The 20,764-nt window shown below is 37.8% G+C and overlaps 1 protein-coding gene across 2 annotated transcripts in view; it reads left to right on the top strand.

Moving 5' to 3' along the window:
* Positions 1–20,764, top strand: part of Sec24CD (COPII coat complex component secretory 24CD) — a 334,964-nt gene that overhangs the window by 252,340 nt on the left and 61,860 nt on the right. For both annotated transcript variants that reach the window (XM_090380568.1, XM_090380567.1), the window contains exon 14: positions 6,291–6,461. In XM_090380568.1, coding sequence (XP_090236694.1) covers positions 6,291–6,461 — 171 coding nt within the window. The remainder of the gene's footprint in view (positions 1–6,290; positions 6,462–20,764) is intronic.

Raw genomic sequence — 20,764 nt, 5'->3', positions numbered from 1 at the left:
TAGAAAATGAAAAAGACCTAGAAGTAATTGTGCAGTCAGATATGGTTTTCTGAGCAATGCAGACAGGCTACAAGAGCAGGTCATGTGGTTCTGTGAATGATATACAGGAATTTTTCTAGCAGGGAAAAGGAGGCGATTATCCCTTTGTATAAGGCAATGGTCAGTCCATGCCTAAAATGAAGCCCCCAGACCTGTGTACAGGTCTGGAGGCCTCATTTTAAGAAGGATGTAGATTTGCTTTGGATGTACAGAGAAGGGCAACAAGATTGGTGAGGGGAACCTCTTACCAAGAGAGGCTTAAGTTCTGAAAATTGCAGTGGCTGGAGACTAGGCACCTGCGAGGTGTTCTGATTGAGGTGTATAAGACCTTGAATGGGTTAAGCATGTTGAATTCTGATGGGATCCACTTGCTCAGATTACAAACCTAAGGGGGCATAAATTCAAATTGAGGAAAGACAGTTATAGAGTAGATATCTGGAAATTTGCTTTTAGCCAGTGGGTGATTAATTGCTGGAACAAACTTCCATCTGTTGTTGTAGAAGTTGATAGCTTAAATAAATTCTAGGAGGAACTGGACAAATTTTAGAGGGAATGTTTGTGTGATTTTTTTTTTTTTTTTTTTTGTTATTTAATATTTTTATTTATTTATTTATTTTTATTATTATTATTTTTTGTCTGATGTTACAAAAGCTCATACACTTGCTTTCTTGCATCACATACCTCTATTACGTTGAGATATTAAGTGTTGCTAATGCAAAGCAAAATCAGTGTAAGTACTAGTATATATCTTTGTAATATCCAAGTTGTTGCCTAACCAAGGCATTATATAATGGAACAAAGACTTCTTGGTTCCACCTGGGAAAATTCCTGTGCTTCATAGATATCCTAGTAACCTGTGTGCACTTTTGAGAAAATTTCATGTCGGATTACATACTTTATCCTAATTCTTCTTCATTATCAGATCATTTAAATATGTTGCTTATCAAGTAATAAGATAATCCGATATGGGAACCATTAACATTTTCGTGTCAAGCCCTCTTAAATTTTGCTCATTTATAGCTAAGGTCAAAATTTTAGCTACCAACAGAAAGTGCAAGTGTCCAAAAAAAATTCAAAATTTGAATTTGTCAGTTGCCTTGTGAAAATTGCAATCACTACAACTACTCTGCTGAGAGCTGTGGTGCTTCATCTCTCACATGTGTATGCATCTGACCATTGTTTATGTAACTCACATTCCAGTTTAACAAAGGTTTTCACCATGGACAAACTGTTAGTACATCTTGTCCCTTTATTCAGCCATAATCATAGTCTCTTTCACTCTGTCATAATGAGACATCCTTTGGACCTATTTGAATTAGCTAATAGTTTGGGCATCATCACTTGTTAAAGTACCGTTACACTTTTTCTTTTTAAATGGGTGAATGACATCTTCAGTGTCTTGATATTTGCTATTCCAAAATGTCAAACATATCACAGTTTCCACAAAAATTTGTCATTCATTAATTTCCTTTGCTAAAACCATAGCTAGACATGCTTAGGTTTTCTGACCTGTTTTGGATTAAGGTTTATTATCTTGTGCCGTTTGTTCAGTCACATTGCAAGTTACAAAACATTTACAGGATTCCACATGTTGAGTGGAGTGTCATGAGTGATCAGTGAGATAAAACATGAGTTAACTAACAGGAGTTGCCAGCAAAGATTACAGCTTCCACCCTTCCAGATATTATTAGTTGATGTTGGCAACTAAAATTTTACATATAAGTATTATTACTTGACGTGATCTAAAAATGAGCAAAATTTCAGATGAAGTTTTGATAGGACAAGGTGCCTGTAAGGTTACTACAAAATCTATTATTATTATTTCTCCCTGATGGAGGGGGAGAGGTCCCACACTGTGATTGGTACTGGTTCCACTTGCAAAGGGTGGTTATGTCCAGTTATTATTACTATTCGTCAAGGAACTCTGACTATGCGACAGCTGTTCAGGATTGTGACTTTCTGGAGTTTCATGTAAGGGTTCTCTGGCTAGTCTATTGCTGCTAGGCTTTTGTAGCCTATCAAAGGGCATTTGACAGGCTACAAAACAAACAATCAGCATGTTAACACAGTGTTCAGGATAGTTATTACTCATTCCATATTCCACATCTTTGACCTCCTGTTAACATTTAGCATTAGCAGAGGGATATGATGCAAGAAACCAAGTTTATGCAGCATCAGCCAAAAAAAGTGTCCTTTTCCTTCTTGTGGATAAGGGTTATGTCCAGTGCAGGATCATCTTGTCTGTTATAATGGCACGGTCCCAGGACAGCTTTGGGGTCCGGGTCTCTAGTACAGCCTGTGGTTCATACTTGTAATACAGTACACTTTCTTTCATGAATTGGTATTTCCTCACTAGCTTCTGATGTTTTATCCTGGTGACCTGATCATGTCTACGAGTATATTCCATTTGGGTGAACATCCTGTGGTGATGTGCTGGATTGTTTCTGGGGCCAGGTGGTATTATCAACATGAAGTAGTGGCATGTGATGCAAGAAAGCAAGTGTATGAGCTTATGCAGCCATCAGCCAAAAAAAAAAAAAAAAAATCGCACCATTCCCTCCAAATGCCTGTCCAGTTCCTCCATAATTTATTTAACCTATCAACTTCCACAATGCAGATGGAAGTTTGTTCCAGCAATTAACCACCCGCTGGCTAAAGGCAAATTTCCGCACATCTATTCTACATCTGTCTTTTCTTAATTTGAATTTATGCCCCCTTAGGTTCATAATCTGAACAAGTGGAAGGATCCCATCAGAATTCAGCGTGCTCAAGGCCACATTATGTCAAGGATCTGGGTATATTCTTACCATGTGTATGCCATAGCCAAAAATTTCATTACTTCATACAGCGTGTGCTCCCCCCCACCCACTTTATCTTACTATTGAATACACCATGAATTGTCAAACTAATAGAGTAAGCTTTCTGCGAAAAGATCTAAACCTCCCAAACACTTCCTAGTTCATTTCACAAATATACGTGGTCTCAATTCTAATCTCAACGATGTCCATTTCCACTTACAGTCTGCCAAACCCCATGTACATTTTCTGACAGAATCTCAGTTATTGGTTAATTCAACTACTGCTCATCTCAGCTGCCCAAATTATTCACTGTATGACTCCTTTCGCCTCAAAGGTGGTACTTGTGCATATGTCCGTACCGATATTCCCTGTCAGAAAATTGGTAATTCGGAATCTCCTCTCTTCGATCTTCTGTGCCTTAAAATATCTCTACCTCATTGTGTCAAATTCATCTGTTTTTTCTGGAGTTCTCCCAACTCCATTAATCACTTGGAGATCTTTGACTTCCTCTCTATTATGGCCACAGAAGCCTATGCGCCAACAACTACCAAAAAAAAAAAAAAAAAAACTTCCCCTCTCTGCAACTTGATTTTCTCCAGTCCAGCTTCCCTAACAGTGAGGTAATTTTCCTTGGAGATTTTAATGTTCACAACTCCAGCTGGATTCCATTGTCTAGTCAAATCGACCCAGCTGGTCAAGATGCTGAGGCTTTTGCAATTTCTAATGACCTTGCACAGATTGTTCATTTACCTGCAAGAATACCGGACAATCCTAACCATACAGCCAACACTCTTGATCTTTATCTCACAAACAACAAACAACCCTAATAAGTACACAGTTGAAGTGAGTGGTCCTTTAGGTACCTCAGATCACAACTTGGTGATTGTTTCTTCTCCAGTGGAGCCTTTATATCATGACTGTTGCCAACCTCGTGTTGTTTGGCATTACAAGAATGCAAAATGGGATGACATAAGAGATTTCTTTTCTTTGGTCAAATTATTGTTTCAAAACTTCTGATGTCAACATTTGCTCAGATCATGTCAGTGAAATTATTCTTGTAGGAATAGAATCCTTTATTCCACACTCCACTTTAAAATCTCATCCTTTATCTAAATCTTGGTTTTCCAATAAATGTGCTCAGGCTGTTCAAGAAAAGAATGGTGCATATCGTAATTGGCTTGTTTCCAATTCTTCAGTTTCATTTTCTGCCTACACCAAAGTTCACAACAGTTGTGAAGCAGTCATTAATAAGTCCAAACTAGATTTCGAACAGGCTGAGTAGAAAACTTGCTTCTTGCCCTAATTGTAGCTGAGCATTCTGGTGTCTTGCCAAAGCTATTGGCTGCAACTTTTGCCCATCTCTGCTCCCACCTCTGTCAAAATCAGATGGTTCTGTTGTCACTTCAGCCAAGGATAAAGCTGACCTGGCGTCCCATTTTTCTTCCAACTCACGTATTAATGATCTTGGTAAAATACCTCCCACCATTCCCAACACTCTCCATTCAATGCTTTCTGTGGTCTTCCGTCAAAAGGATGTCAGAATTATTTTGACGGATCTCGATGCTAAGTTCCAGGTCCTGATGGTATTTCTCCACTTATTCTCAAAACCTGCACTCCTGAACTTACAACTGTTCTTTGCCGCCTTTTTTCACTTTCTTATTCCAAAGGTGTTTTTCCTGCTGCTTGGAAATTTGTTCATATCCAGGCAGTTCCTAAAAACGGTGACAAGTCCCTCCCATCCAATTATCATCCCATTGCAATTACTTCTACTCTTTCTAAAGTAATTGAGAAATTGATTAACCGTCAACTCTTAAACTACCTAGAAACCTTCCGTCTGATCAATCGCCAGTATGAATTCCGTCAGTGTCGATCAACTGGTGATATTCTGGCTTATGTTACCCATTTGTGGACAAAATCAATGGAAAAGTTTGGTGAAATACAAGCAGTTGCTCTTGACATCTCAAAGGCTTTCGATCGTGTTTGGCATAAAGTTCTTCTAAACAAGCTTCCATCTTATGGTTTACCAACTGTTTTTTATAATTGGTTATCCAGTTTTCTCTCTGATCGCTCATTGAGGGTGATGGTAGATGGCTCTGTCTTTTAACTTCTCCACTAATGCTAGTGTCCCCCTAAGGTTCAGTTCTTTCTCCCACCCTTTTCCTCTTGTATATTAATGACCATTGACTCGAAATCCTATCTATAGTTTTGCCGATGATAGCACATTGCATTCCACTTTCCATTTTGAAAAACCTTGCCCTGCTCAATCAGCTTCAACTTCTCGAATATCCTCTACCAATTCCTTAAATGCCGATCTCCAGGTAATTCTCCAGTGGGGCAAAGACAACTTAGTTCATTTCAATCCTTCTAAAACTCAGTCTTGTCTTATATCTCGCAAAAAGGATTCTTCTGCTCCTGTGCTTATCTTTGGTGACACTCCACTTTCTAGGCAAAATGATTTATCTCTTTCGGATATTACCTTGACTTTTAATCTCTCTCTTGGCACAAGCACATTACAAATATTGCTTCCTCTTCATCTAAAAAACTTGGTTTTCTCTTTTGCTCTTGGCCTTACTTTTCTTCCAAATAGCTGTTCACTCTGTACAAATCGCAAATCCACCCTACCATGGAATATTGTTCTCACATCTGGGGCGTGCCTCCAAATTCAGAAGAGGGCAGTTAGGTTAATTAATGACTCCTCTCTAACAGAGTCTCCCCACTTGCTGTCTCATAGATGTTACTGTTTCTGCTGCATGCCTTTTCTACAGATACTTCCATGGGCACTGTTCTTCTGAATTGGCTTCTATAATTCCCGCTCTCACTTTCAAAACAGTCCGAACATGTGCTGCCACCAGCCAACATCCATTTACTGTCCAACTTCAAACACACAGAACCAACTTTTCATCTTCCTCGTTTATTCATTCAACTGCCGTTTTCTGGAACAACATTCCTTCATACGTATTTCCAGAAAATTACAGTCTACAGAAGTTCAAGTCTAATGTCAACAAATATCTTCTTTCATCTTCTCAACCTCCAACCCAAGCGCAGTACTAAGTACTATAGGTTCTAATACCTCTCGTGTGTGGAGTTTTCGTAAAAAAAATTAATCATATTGACTTTTTGAATATTATTAATGCTATATATTTTTTGCTTTTTCCCCCCTCTTAAAAAAAAATTGAATGAGTTTTAAGCAAATGACTTTAAAATGTGGGTCATTGTAGTTTATAATGACAATTTTGTTGTTGCACTATAGGATGTGCATTAGGTATTATTTATTTGGAAAAATATTCCAAATCTGTGCTGAACATAAAGGTGAGTCTGTCTTGAAAGTTTCCCAGATTTAAGTTTATAATTTCCCTGTATATTAGTAAGTTTTTCAAATTTGTTGTTTTTTATCAATAATGATCAAAATTTAAAAAGAAAAATAATAATAATAAAAATTTATTATTGTTGCAGACCATCTTAATTCCTCAAGCAACATTTTATAATAACCTTGGCCAGGAATGTGTAGCTGCAGGCTGCTGTGTCGATCTTTTTCTTTTCCCAAATGCTTATATTGATATTGCTACATTAGGACAAGTCTGTCGTTTGACTGGTGGGCAGTTATACAAATACAATTATTTTCAGGTAACAGGGTTTTACTTATTTTCATATGTGCATCCATTGTATTTTGTATTGTTTTTGTGTTTAAACTTAAATTAATTTAAAATTCTTTCTTTAATGTAAAGTTTAAACTAATTAGCTTAAATTAATTCTTAAGTAAACCTAATTAGGTTTAATTTTAGCTTGTTTTTAGCATTCATCCATTCTTTTCTGCCACTCTAGCCATATGTGCTGTTAAATCCTGTAAGAATTCAGTATTTGAGGAAGGAAGAAAGAAAGAAATATATTGCAGAACATGTTCTCATTTATGCTTATATTAATTATATATTTGTTTGCCATGATCTGCCAGACAACCTATTTTAAAATGAATTCAACTTACTGTTTCAACACTGATATGCTAATATTGCAGTGCAGTGAACTTGAAACAGTAACAGTGAAAGAAATTACTGAAATGTGCATATCTCTGTAGGTTAATCAGAAAAGATTAGAAATTATAATTATAAAAACACATCGAGCTGGAATGAATGATCGATCTTCATTATAATCATTAGAAGTTATCAGTGCTCTCAAAATATTTAAAATAGAGAGAGAGAGAGAGAGAGAGAGAGAATTAGTTAGCCAGATTTGATTGATTCCTATTAAGTGAAAGGAGATAGAACTATAAACATGTAAAAAACAATGGCCAGCACAAAATTCTAGTTGCATTGTGATTCTAGTTTTTCAAATCCTAGGATTTTTGCCACTTCGACATCTATGTTCCCCCTTTCAATTTATGACAGTAATTTGTTAACAGTAAACGCAGTATGCTACTCCAGCTGGATCTAGACAAGTTGGGAAAATGGGCTGAGAGGTGGCAACCGAAGTTTAACATTGACAAATGCAAAGTACTGCATATGGGTAGCAATAACCCAAGAGAAATGTACCAACTATGTGGTACTACACTCAGGGAAGTGGAAAGTGAAAAAGACTTGGGTGGGGGGGTAATTATGCAGTCAAATATGAAGTTTGCTGAGCAGTACAGATAGGCTGCCAGGGCAGGTCATGGAGTCTTGTCAATGATATATAGGAATTTTGCTAGCAGGTACAGGGAGGTGATTATTCTGTTCTACAAGACAGTGGTCAGACCACACCCAGAGTACTGTGTACAGGTCTGGAGACCTGATTTTAGGAAGGATATAGAGTTGCTAGAATGAGTACAAAGAAGGGCAGCAAGATTGGTGAGGGGAACAAAGGGGTGCTCTTATCAAGAAAGGCTTAATTTTTGCAAATTGTGCCACCTGGAGAGTAGGCACTTGCAAAGTGATCTGATTGAGGTGTGTAAGGCCTTGAATGGGTTGAGCAAGCTGAATGCTGATGGGATTCTTCCTCTTGCTCAGATTAAGAACCTGGGGGTAGGGCATAGATTCAAATTGAGGAAAGACAGTTATAGAATAGATGTGTGGAAATTTGCCTTAACCAGCTGGTGGTTGATTGGTAGAACAGACTTCCATCTTTTGTTGTAGAAGTTGCTAACCTAAATAAATTTAAGGCTAAGCTGGACAGGCATTTGGAACGAATGAAGGGTGAAATGGCCTAATTTTGTGGTGCCTCACCCTTACAATGCTCTCCTGCAGCTGAATCTTGCTTGTTGGCTTCTTCTGAGCAATTTTAGATGATATTAAATACCAGCAATTTTCAATAGGGTTCAAATCTGTTCTGTTGCCAGGCCAATCCAACAGTAATGCCAGGATTTCTGAGGTATGACTGCACCTTAAGAGAGAAAAACAAGGGGAAACATTGGTGTAAGTATGTTTTAAGCCTTGCGAGACAAGAAGACAAACTCTTCATTAAATCTAAATAGCATAAAACTTACCAATTTTGCCGAGTCCTGTTGAAAAATGCAGTTTTGACCATCTGTGTGGTGATCCCTAATAACAGGTTTCAGGCACTCCTCCAAGAGTTAGCAGTGTAGGTTTCTGCATTCACCGTTCCATTAATAAACTTATTCGCCCACCCCTTTGCTTGTGCACCCCAGACCATCTGACCATCGGGAAACTTTACAGTCGGTGTTATGCAGTCAGGATGATATGCCTCTGATTTTCATCTTCTGACATATCGCTTCCCATCTGAGCCATGCAGGTTGAATTTCAGTTTTTCAGAAAAAATGACGATGTCCCATTGCTCTTTTGTCTGTGAAACGTGCATTTTAGCCCAAGCAAGTCGCTTGGCCTAAAACATCAACAAAGGCTTCTTCTTGGGCTGATAGGCATGTAGACCACATTCCGAAAACAGTCTTTGGATAGTTTGTGCACTTGTTTCAAACACCATCTCAAAGTCCAGTTTTAGATCAGGAGCACTAGCATGGCGATTATGAAGGCATAGCAATTTCAAATATCAGCCTTGGGAAGGCATAGTCACTCTCTTACTACCTGATCCAGGTCTTTTCTTCACATCACCGGTTTCGCGCTTTAATTTCAGCACCTAGGATATTGTCTAGTGGCAGCCTATTTTATCAACGATAGCACGCACAGAAAGCCTTTCCTGGAACAAAGCAACAGCTACTCTTCTTTTCTTGGTGTCAACTGAACATATGGAGCCATGCTTACACCTCTGCAAAACAGGATACTAATGAGTGTGTATACCCTTCCAACACTATTTATAGAAACGACTGATGCAATACCTTGCAATTACTGTTTGATGCAATACCTTTGCTTTGCGACAAACAAAATGACTATAATCAAACAATATCTTATACATTTCACTTCAAATGTTATTTTTTTAAGGTGATGCAGTTTTTTTTTGTCCGCCACTATATATGTAGTGGTGGACAAAAAAAAAATATATATATGTGTGTGTGTGTGTGTGTGTGTGTGTGTGTGTGTGTGTGTGTGTGTGTGTATATATATGTATATATATATAATGTGTATATAAACAATAGAGATGAATATAAAAGTTATTAGCCAGATCAGATTAACGCCATCAATAGCAGATTGTACATTACATCAGTCTGTAATCTAGTTATTATAGTAAAATCACAGATGCTGAACATGTATATGAACACAACAGTATACAGCTTACAGTAGGCGATAAGGCCAAAATATCTTATAAAGACAAAAATAGCCCATGTAGGCCTACAAGGCCCAACCCTGGAATTAAACATAATTAGTAATAAAATATAAATATATAATACAATGATGATTATGTAGTTAACTATTGGTGTAGAGATACATTGAAAGGGACTTTTTCAAGGGCTAACCCTCTCAATATATCCTACCAATAGTTAACGGAGCTATCTGTTTCTGATTGCCATCTGTTTATCAGTGTCCAAATCTTAAACTTAATTTTGTTATAATTTAGTAACAAACAGGCAAGATAAAAATTTAGCCCGACAGATACCTTCGAAATGAATATATAGAAAAAGGAAATAAGAAAAAAGAAGGCTAACTATAATTTTAAATTTCTGTTGTGGTATTATTTTTTATTTATACAAAAGCAGGCTATAGTTAACATAAGGAGAAAGGAAGTAGGGATCAGTATAGTAATAGTACCTCAATTTCCATCGAATTACTCTAATAGATCTTGAGGTATGAAAAATTAGGGTTAGATAGTAAAGAGTGAAAAGTAAAGAAAAAAGCATTTATATAATTGTACATGGGATTTAACCGGGAGCGTAACTGCCTGACCCTTTAGTAAGGGATCCTGGTATATCTATAAGAGGACACCGTATGGTGTTAAATAGATAAAGATAATGATGAAATATAGAATAATATAGAAAATTAGAGGAATGGCTAATTCCTAATACCCAATTAATAGCTGATTTATCATAAATTATCCCATTACACAAAATGGTATATGTTCTATACTGAACAAATAATAAAATAAAATAAAGAATAGATAATTTAGAATGACCAATAAAAAAGTCAGTAGTTAACAACTGCTTACCACATTGAACCGTTCAATTGAATTGTTCAATGTGGTATGCAATGTGGTCAGAAATTGAAAAATATAATTGGCCTTCTTTTTTCTTATTTTCTTTTTCTATATATTCGTTTTGAAGGTATCTGTCGGGCTAAATGTTACCTTGCCTGTTTGCTACTAAATTATAACAAAATTAAGTTTAAGATTTGGACACTGATAAATAGGCAGATGGCAATCAGAAACAGATAACTCCATTAATTATTGGTAGGATATATTGAGAGGGTTAGCCCTTAAAAGTCCCTTTCAATGTATCTCTACACCAACAGTTAACTACGTAATTATCATTGTATTGTATATTTTATTACTAATTATATGTTTATTTCCAGGGTTTGGCCTTACAGCCTACTGTAAGCTGTATACTGTTGTGTTCATATGCATGTTCAGCATCTGTATAGTACTTACTATATATATATATATATATATATGGTTTATAGAATAAATAGTGTCTGTGGAAATGAAAAGTACACAAGGTGCCAGAACTAAGAGAAGTTTTAGGGATAGTAGGAAGTGAAGTAGAAGTTAAACAGGTGAAAGAATTTGAAAAACGTAATGCAAAAATGAACTGGGACTGAGAGAAAAAAAATAATATATAAGTAAATAAATAACACTATATTCAGATATGGGAGGGCAATTTTAGCAAGAGGTCGAATCAGGGGATGGCAAATATGCAAAATCTAAATATACTAGATGAAAATATGATACATAGCCAGGAAATTCATCAGGGGACTACTCCTGACCATGTATCAGGCATTGCACTTCCAAACTTGTCTGGTATTAGAAAAAAGGAGCAAATATGCATCCTTTTATCGTAATACTAGTAGACAAGGTAGTCCCTACGCAGTGTAAAAAATGTAAATTAAAATAAAAACAAATTTACAAAAGTGTAATGTGGAATATAATACAAATGTATGTGAAGTGCGGAAGGGGTGAAAGGTAATGAAAAGGTATAGACAAGCAAATGGTATAGGGAATGGTAAATTCTAGGGGAGGGAAAGAGGAGAAAATATTTTCAAAAGAAGGCGAAAATAGCGATAGGATTGAGGATAGATGGAGTGTTCGTATCACCCTTGTATTGCAATATGGGGAATAGTCCCCTGATGAATTTCCTGGCTATGTATTCAACCTCTTGCTAAAATTGCCCTCCCATATCTGAATACAGCCAGGCCTCGCATAACAAGAGTTCGATTAACGCGATTTTCAGTTAACGCTATTTGAAAAATTATACCACTTTACACGATGCAAATTTCCAGTTAACACGATTTTTTTTTTTTTTTTTTTTTTTATGCAATAGTTGAAAAAGATTTGAATCGTGTGTTAAGCTTACCGTGAGTCGTACGGTTAATAAACAAACGTTTGCCTGCTGCCCGCCTTAGTGTGTTCCATCAACCATCGGAAGAAGACGTGTTACTTGTTTGTCTCCTGCTAATAAAGGCAATGCACACTTGCATAAAAATTCAAATTATTAAATGAGCCAGATGAAAATGTTACCGCGAAGGAGATAACGGTAAAAGAATTAGATGAAATCTTTCGTATCGCATAGAACCTCAAACAAAAGGTTTGAGGTTCTCTACGATACTTATTTTACCAGGGCCCAGAGAAGATTGGCTATTGTTGTTGGCTATCGGAAATTGATTGATGAAAAGAGTAAGTCAACACTGTTCAAATATTTCCGCAACAGTCATTTCTTCATTGTGTATTTTATGTTCCGAGAGGCTGGGGTATCAGCTCCAATCTACAAGCTTATGGACAGTTACTTTCAAGACCGGCGCGCAGTAGTCTCCTCGGGCTGTTGCTCAGTTATGCGAAAGATAACAAGAGGATGCCCGCAGGGTTCAGTCCTGGGACCCCTGTGCTGGAATATGGTGCTGGACGGGTGGCTAAATCTACCACATGGAGAGATTATACCCATCGCATACGCGGACGATCTCGCCCTGGTAATCCCAGGAAACTCACGCAAGGGACTCGAGGATAAAACAAACACAATCCTGCAGGAACTTTACACATGGAGCAATACGCATAAGTTGATAATATCAATACCAAAGACCAAGCAAATCCTTCTCAAAGGCCACCTCGACCTCAATAGACCACCAAATATTAAATTAGAAGGTCAAAGAATTGAACTAGTGCGTCAGCATAAATACCTGGGCATCTGGATAGATGACAAGCTATCCTTTCTGCCACACATCAGGCATATCGTCAGATCAATCAGGAAAATAGCAGGATGGCTCATTAACATCACAAAAGCCATATGGGGAATTAAATCCTCCACACTAAGCCTATACTACTCCTGCTTGTACATTCCCATTGTCTGCTATGGAGCCGGGGCCTGGGGTTACAGAGCACTGAACTCGGCTTGCAAAAAATACTTATTGCAGTCACAAAGAGTCTTTCTCCTGGCAACCTGCAGAGCATGCAGGACAGTTTCTACTGAGGCCCTCCAGGTACTGTGCGGGAGACCACCCGTATACTTTGATGTAATCTACCACTACCTGGCACACAACCAACGGCTAGGCATACAGGCTACGCTGGGAGGAATTGCCAACGACACCAACCAAAGTATAAAAGAAAACAAAGCAAGAATTTATAGGGACATAGGCACAAAATGGCAGGATATCTGGCAAACAACAACTAAGGGAAGAGACACCTTCACCTTCTTCCCACAAATATATCTGCGAGACAAATCCAGGAACTGGTGGACACCAAGCATGCATACTACTTTTCTAATCACAGGACATGGTAGTCTCAACTCCAAACTCCACAAATTAGGCCCAACTCTCTCCCCCCCTTTGTCAATGCGGCGAAGAAGAAACAGTGAAACACCTCATACTTGACTGTTACCTCTACACAGATCTGAGACGTTCCCTGCTATTGGGGACTAACGTAACTAACGCTGGAGAATTCCCACAACTGATAGCTGGGGCAGAATCGCTCAAACTTCTTTCAGCTTTTGCAGGAAAATTATTCAGGCGAAGGGCGGCCCTCCAGCAGGAAGCACAGAGAGACAGTAGGTAAATGGGAAAATGAAAAGAAGGAATGAAGTGGAAGGGACTCAACAGAACAAGAAAATAGGAAGTAACGCAGAACGGAAGCACAATTATACTGAACTGAATAAGAAGCAAAAGTAAGGGCTCAAGAACAAGACATCCCACAGCTTAGGAGCAGCGGAGCACACATAACTGTGATGTAGCTTCCTTGAAATTAGTGACTAACACTGATCATGCCCTAAAGAACTGGGTCGATGTCATAGGCCACATAGTGTCTTCAGTATGTGCGTTTTTTTTTTTTTTTTTTTTATTTATTAGTGAGGACCCTACCTTCATAGGACAGGACCGAGATCTACGAGAAGCTGAGCAATCGAGAATTTCACTTGGTTATAGCCCTACAGGACTGGGTCGAAGCCACTGGCAATAATCATGTTTCCCGTTAACTACCCTGCCACACTGGCTTGTCCGTCCTTCTACTCGCAAAACACACAATGAACTCATCTCCACACACTCTAGGACAGGATTGAGCCCTGCAAGAATGTGTGTCTTGAATGCGGTGCTTCCCCTCAAGATGAAATTAAACCCTGTAGGACGAGCAAAGATAACTGTGAACTGTATAGCTATGATAATTATAAGATATTCTTAACTACCTTAGAACTGTTAAGTTGCTGTTGCGGTAGCGCTGTGGTTAAGGACACTGGTTGTGTCTTCGGCCGTAGTGTTGTTGCGACAGTGGCTGTTTTGCCAAGTATTTATATTGTCAACTGTAAAATTGTAGTAATTACTAACTTAGAAGTGTTCACTTTTGTTCAGGTTTGCTGTGGCTCTGGGGGTGCCGCGGTTGTGGTGCACTGGTTTGTGTCTGTCGCCGCGGCTCCGTCGTGGCTGCCGCAGGTGCATGGAATTGATTGTTACGCCGTGCCCTCTTCTGGCAGGATGGGCCCCTACTAGGGCCAATATTTGGTATAGATCATTGGACAACCTAAACATTGAACATGCTAAACTCACTAGAAACACCCACCACTTTACTGCTCCCCTTAACTAAATCTAAATTCATCCACACGCTATGTTTTAATCTCCTGACGAAACTTAACTTATTTTAAATTATTACCATATTGTATGTAAAACACACTAGAAACATTCACTCCATTAATTGATCCCCACTCAACTAAACCAACTCTATCCACACTTGATGATTTACTCTTTTATTGCTATATTTATCTCTATTTTAATATTATTGTATAAACATATAGAGGTTCAAGAACCTCCTTTTGTGAAAACCAGACTCCCTGGAGCGCCTCCACGTGGCTAGGGACGGGAGTCAGGACGCAAGATATATCTGTTCTTGCCTCCTGGCTGCAAAGTCTCCAGGTGCCGGCATACAACACTCAACAAAACAAACACTCAAACAAAAACCTCCCCATACACACACTCGCCGGCTTAAAAAAAAAAACCTACAAGAATCATTGCGGCAATAGGGGAAACCCTGGAGGCTGCAGTAAACAAAAATACTTTGAATACTTTGTGTATTTTATGTCAGAGGTTCCCAAACTTTCTCGGTTCATGGCGCCCTTAGTGTCTCAGTAATTTTTTCAAGGTGCACCCAGACCAAAATAAATACCTAACAGTTCCATTTAGTAGTTAGGTCCAAACAACTTAATAAGAAATGCTGAAACTGTGAACTACCTCGAGCTAGTAGTTCGCACGGTGTCCGACAGCTGTCAAGTATCGCTGTGTTTCCCTCGAAAATTGAAAATATTCCGCCACGCACAGTTTGGAAACTGCTGTTTTATGCAATAAACATTTAATTCCGTAATTATTTTAATTTTCTTTTACTTTGTATACAGTTAAAAAGTTATTTAAAAGGTATTTTTTAAATTCTTTATGGACATACCATAAGGTCAAGGGCCAATTATAATTTTTCCTATTGATTATTATATTCGATTAATGTGTTTCTGTTTTGCGCGGTGCGCTCGTGGCACAAATTAATCGAGGCCAGCCTGTATAGTGTTATTTATTTATTTATATATTCCTTTTTTCTTTTTTTTTTCCCTCGGTCCCAGTTCATTTTTTCACTAGGTTTTTCAAATTCTTTCACCTGTTTAACCTCTACCTCACTTCCACTTTCTACTATCCCTTAAACATCTCTTAGTTCTGGCACCTTGTGTACTTTTCATTTCCATTTTCACAGACACTTTATTTATTCTACAAATCACACATTATTTATATCCTTTTGCTCCCTCTACTGCTGCACTGTGTTTTGGAGCATTAGACATACTATAACTTTTTTTTTTTTTTTGCAGAACAGATTAATGCCATCAAATTTATGATTGTACATTACATCTGTCTGAATATAACATTTTTTTTTTAAAAGGTACTGCTAGCTGAGGAGGGGGAATACACAGACTAATAGATTAACAGCAACCATAGGCAGAGGTGTAAGTGATCCTTGCACTGCTTCCATTGGAACATGCAGAGTGTGGAAAGCAAGGTGTCTAGTGATTTCAATGCATGTTGGGGGGGGGGGGTTCCTCATTTAACAAGTAAATACATGATCTGTGTTAAGATTAGAACTCTTTATTGCATATGCACACAGCATACACAACATCTTTCACAGCTACAAGCCATGGGTTAATTAATAAGAATAATTACAGTAATTACATTACTAAGAGTGAAAATGGTTGTACGTATACTTTCATATACACTAATGCTAGGGACATATTAATTTGAATTTGAAGTGCTGGTCAAGTTAACAAATGTAAACATTGTACGAATATTAGAGACATGGTGCCATTCAGGTATAATGGATGCAGAATTTGAATAAAGGGGAGTACAGTGTGTGTAGAGAGGACAGACAGGACAGGAGGGGGGGTTATGTTCTTAGTTAAGAAGCACATAAAATTAAGGCATTGCATCCAGATGACATGGGTGGCCAGTGTAATGTTAAGTCAGTTTGGTGTGACTTAAGCAGCAGCTAAACAAAAATGAGAGTAGGGTGGCGAGTTATAGGCTTAATGACTGTGATAAGTATAACAAACAAGTGTACAGAAAAATAATGGTCTAGTAAATCAAAATGGTTTATAATGGGTAATTTTAACCCAGAAGTTGTACTTCCCCCTTTTTTTTATGTGAGTGACATCCTTTGCTCTGACAGGCCCAGATTTTAATTTAATATTTGAAAATTTGTCAGGTTAGCTTTCCAAACATTGACTGGAACTTGTGGGTTGGTCACTTGTTGGGTGACTGTTTCCTATACCAGCATGTTAGTGATACAAGAGAAAACAATACTGTTCATCTGATTATCAGCAGTGGGTCTTCATGCATTAAGAATCTGTAGATAAAAGAACCAATGAGGAGTAGTGATCAAAATATATTAATGTGGGATTTACTTAAAGAATTAACTACTGGCAAAGGGAAAGGGCTCTTGCTTTCAGAAAGATGACTACAGTGGTCTGAGACAGTTTTTAAAATGTATTCAGTAGGCCCACCTGATAATGTTACCAACAGTAAATTCTAAATTGGAAGGTTCAGGGAAGTAATCGTAGAAGCTACTTGGCTTTTTATACCAAAGAAGAGTTACTGTTCAAAGCCTAGACCTAAATGAATGCCAGATGAACTGATGAAACTATTGGCAAAATAGGAAAATGCGTGAGGCACACATAAATTATCAGGCGATAATTTATATCACCTGACGATGTAAGAAGCCTGCAGTAGATATAAAGTGGTGGGCAATCAAGTCAAAAAGGAGGTTAGGCAAGCTAAGGCAGATCACAAGAAGTCGCTGGCAAAGAGTGCATATTTTGCATCTATTTGCAAATGAGAAATTTTTTAGGGATGAGGATGCCAGAAGGGTGTTAGATTCTGAAAGGGAGCTTAAATGATTTTGTGATAAGTGAGAGGAAAGTAAAAGAGATTGTTGAAGCTAAGCATAAAAAAGGCACTTGGGGTGGTGAATGGATCTATCCATATTTTGAGAGCATCCTCAGATTCAGTGGAGGTCTCTATGGACTGCACAGAGATGTGGGAATGTATCTCCAGTTCACAAAGGATGATGAAATGATGACAAGAGTAATTATAGACCTGTTAGCTTGACTTCTATTCCAGGGAAAATAATGGAGTCATTGGTTAAAGAAGTAATGAAAGGCCATCTAGACAGGAATGCAGCTATACGACAGTCACAGCATGGATTCATTAAGGGGAAATCTTGTCTGATAAATCTGATTGGATGCTGTGACACAGTAAACAAGGAACTGGATGCAAAAAGTAATTTTGACATCATACTTATGGATAGGAAGGTCATAATTCTTCCACTGTACGAGGCAATTGTATGATCACATTTGGAATACTCTGTTCAAGTATGGAGATCCCATCTGAAAAAAAGACATTGAGCTTCTTGAAAGGGTTCAAAGATGGGCAACTCGGATGATGAGATCAGCAAAAGGACAACTGTACGAGGGGAGACTTCGATTATGTGGGCTACAGAGCTTGTCAACCAGGCACCTCGGAGGTGACTTGATTGAGTTTTATAAGACTCTGAGAGGAATTAGTAAAATGAATGAATGTGGAATTCTCACTGTTATGAGAAGAAATACAGAAAAAAATACACATCTCGTATAAAGAAATACAGAAATAGTGGTCTTGTATAAAGAAATGCAGAACTAGGAGCCGTAAATTCGAATTACAGGGGTTGCCGTTTAGATTAGATTGTAGGAAGTTTTCTTTTAGTCAGCGAGTTGTTGATTGGTGGAACAAGTTGTCCTAGCAGGTAGTTAAGGCTGACAGTTTGAATAAATTCAAAGGTCAACTGGATAGAGGTACCTCTGTGAAGAGGGAAGCATATAATTTGTATTTTCTTATCTACTTGGTCATTTTTTTTTTTTTTTTTACCAGTGCAGCAAAAGCTTGTGGCTTCCTTGCACTATAATGGCAAATACTATTACTTAGGTTTCAGAAGTGGTTTTGATACAATTTAATTACTGTATCATTAGCCTTGTTACAGTATGCATAAAGGATGGTTAAGTGGGTGAAGATAGTGGTTATCCATAGGCACTGGTCTTCTTGTACTAATGTCATTTTTGGAATCCCTAGTCCAGTATTGTTTTCTATATTAATGATATTGATGAAAGCATATGCTTAAAGTCTGATTTTGCAGATTGTACAAAGGTTGGCAGGGTGGTTAATGACTGTGATCAGGATATGTTACTGCAACAATTGTTAAAAAGATTTCTGTTAGTTACTCATTTGTAATTCAGGATTGGGTTGCGAGTTGCATCCCAGTCTTGAATTACAAATGGGCAACCAAGTAATCCTACTTAAAATAGTATCCGATGTCTTGGGCTAATCATAGATGATAAAGGAAAAATTAGGCAGGTGGTAAGTTGAGAAGTAGCAATTGAAGTTCTGCATATTGGTAGCAGTAATCCCAGAACAACATACTACTGTATGTGGTACCACATTTTGGTTAGTGGAGAATGAAAAACTCCTGGGGTAATTCTGCAGTCAGGTATGAAATTATCTGAGTAGCGCAGACCAGCTGCCAGGACAGCTCATGGGATTTTGTCAGTGATGTGCAGGATAAGGCAGTGGTTATACCATTGTATAAGGCTGTGATTAGGCCACATCTTAAGTACTGCATACAGGTTTAGAAGTCTTATTTTAAGGATGATAGAAATCTGTTAGAACATGTGCAGAGAAGAGCAAAAAGATTAGTGAAGGGAAACAAATGGGTGCTCTTACCAAGAAAGGTTTCATTTCTTAAATTGCAGCATCTGATAAGGCAATCTGAGTTTGTTGTTTAAGGCTTTGAATGGACTGAGTAAGCTTGAAGCTGATGTCATCTGTACTTTTTCTTAGACTATGCACATAAGGGGGCACAAACTGAAATTAAGGATCATTGTTTGCCAGATAGTAAAAAGGTAAACTGCAGCCATTATCAATCCACTGCAGGATGGAAGCTTCCTCAACAATTCATGTTGAGGGTAATGGACCATGATCTGCCACTCTCGTCCAGTGCAGTTTGGCAGATCGACCGTAATTAGCAGTCAGGGGCTTGAACTCCGGTCGCTTCAAAGAGCGTGCGCTACTGCACTCTCACTTCTGACCACTCGACTACGCTGTGCAGAAATTTGCCTTCAGCCAGAGGTTGGTTGATTGTTGGAAACAAACCATCTGCTGTTGTAGGGGTGGGTAATTTAAGTAAATTGAAGGAAGAACTAGACATACTGTTAGAGGGTGTGTGTGTGTGTGTGTGTGTGTGTGTGTGTGTGTGTGTGTGTGCGCGTGTGTGCGCGTGCGCCCTGTGTTTTTTTTTTGCTGATGCTGTATAAGCTTGCTTTTTTCATCATTTGCTAAAATTAACTTGGTGAGAATTCCTTATTAATAGAATATATATAATATAAGATACTTATTCTGATAGTTGGAAATACTTGATTATACTAGCCCTTACAGAAGCAGAGAAAAACACACAAACCCATCTGGAAGATGCTGCACACACACACACACACACACGAAAAATGAGAAATAGTATGTAAAAAGAATGTGTATATCTTATGTATTATAATGAATTAGGTAAAATTAGAGGCTGAATTGTAAAGCCAATTAGAAAGGGTGACCTGTAAATTATGTAAAAATGATTAAGCCAAATTTTTTAAATTAATAAAGATAAATAGAAGTCAGCATCAGATATGAGTGGGCATTTGACTATAAGTCATAAAAAAGGGGATAGGGCAAATATGCAATAAAAGTTGATGTTAGCTAAAGTAAATATTGATACATGATCAGGTATTTCATCAGGGGACTTTGCCTGATCATGCATCAAGGACTACATTTCTATCCTTGTCCATAACTGTGGAAGAGAAGAAAATTAAAAATAAACAAAATGGGATCAAACGGGGAAAGCAGTATAACCCTCACAAAGTAAGGACAAGGTACCCCCCAATGCAGTGTATTTTTTATAAAATAAATTCAGGTGAACTAAAGTAGAAATAAAATTAAAACTAGGTGTTTACAGTGTAAAAAAATATATTTAATGGAGAGTAAAATTCAGGTAGAAAATGCAAATATAAGTTTGGTGAATATAATTTGTAAGTAGAATTTAGTAGAATATATAAATAGAATTTGGTGCAGGCAAATGGTATAAGGCTAGGGAGTGAATTAAGAATAGGGAAGGGATAAAAATGTATCTAAATAAATAAAGGCAAAGATAGCAAGAGATTGAGGATAGTAGGAATGTTCATATCACCCTCATATTGCACTAATAGCTTTACGAATGGGAAAAAGTATAAGTAGAAAGTATGAAGATAAAAAGTTAAGAAAAAGATATTAAAAGACTAGGTTAGCTGGGATTGTAAAGCCCATCCTTTTAGTAAGAACCCTGACTATGTAAGT

This window comes from Mastigoproctus giganteus, chromosome 8, assembly GCF_048544385.1.
Source record: "Mastigoproctus giganteus isolate SK-2022 chromosome 8, ASM4854438v1, whole genome shotgun sequence".
NCBI lineage: Eukaryota > Metazoa > Arthropoda > Arachnida > Uropygi > Thelyphonidae > Mastigoproctus > Mastigoproctus giganteus.
Note: the sequence above shows the minus strand (reverse complement) of the source record. Positions and strands in the feature narration are given on the sequence as shown.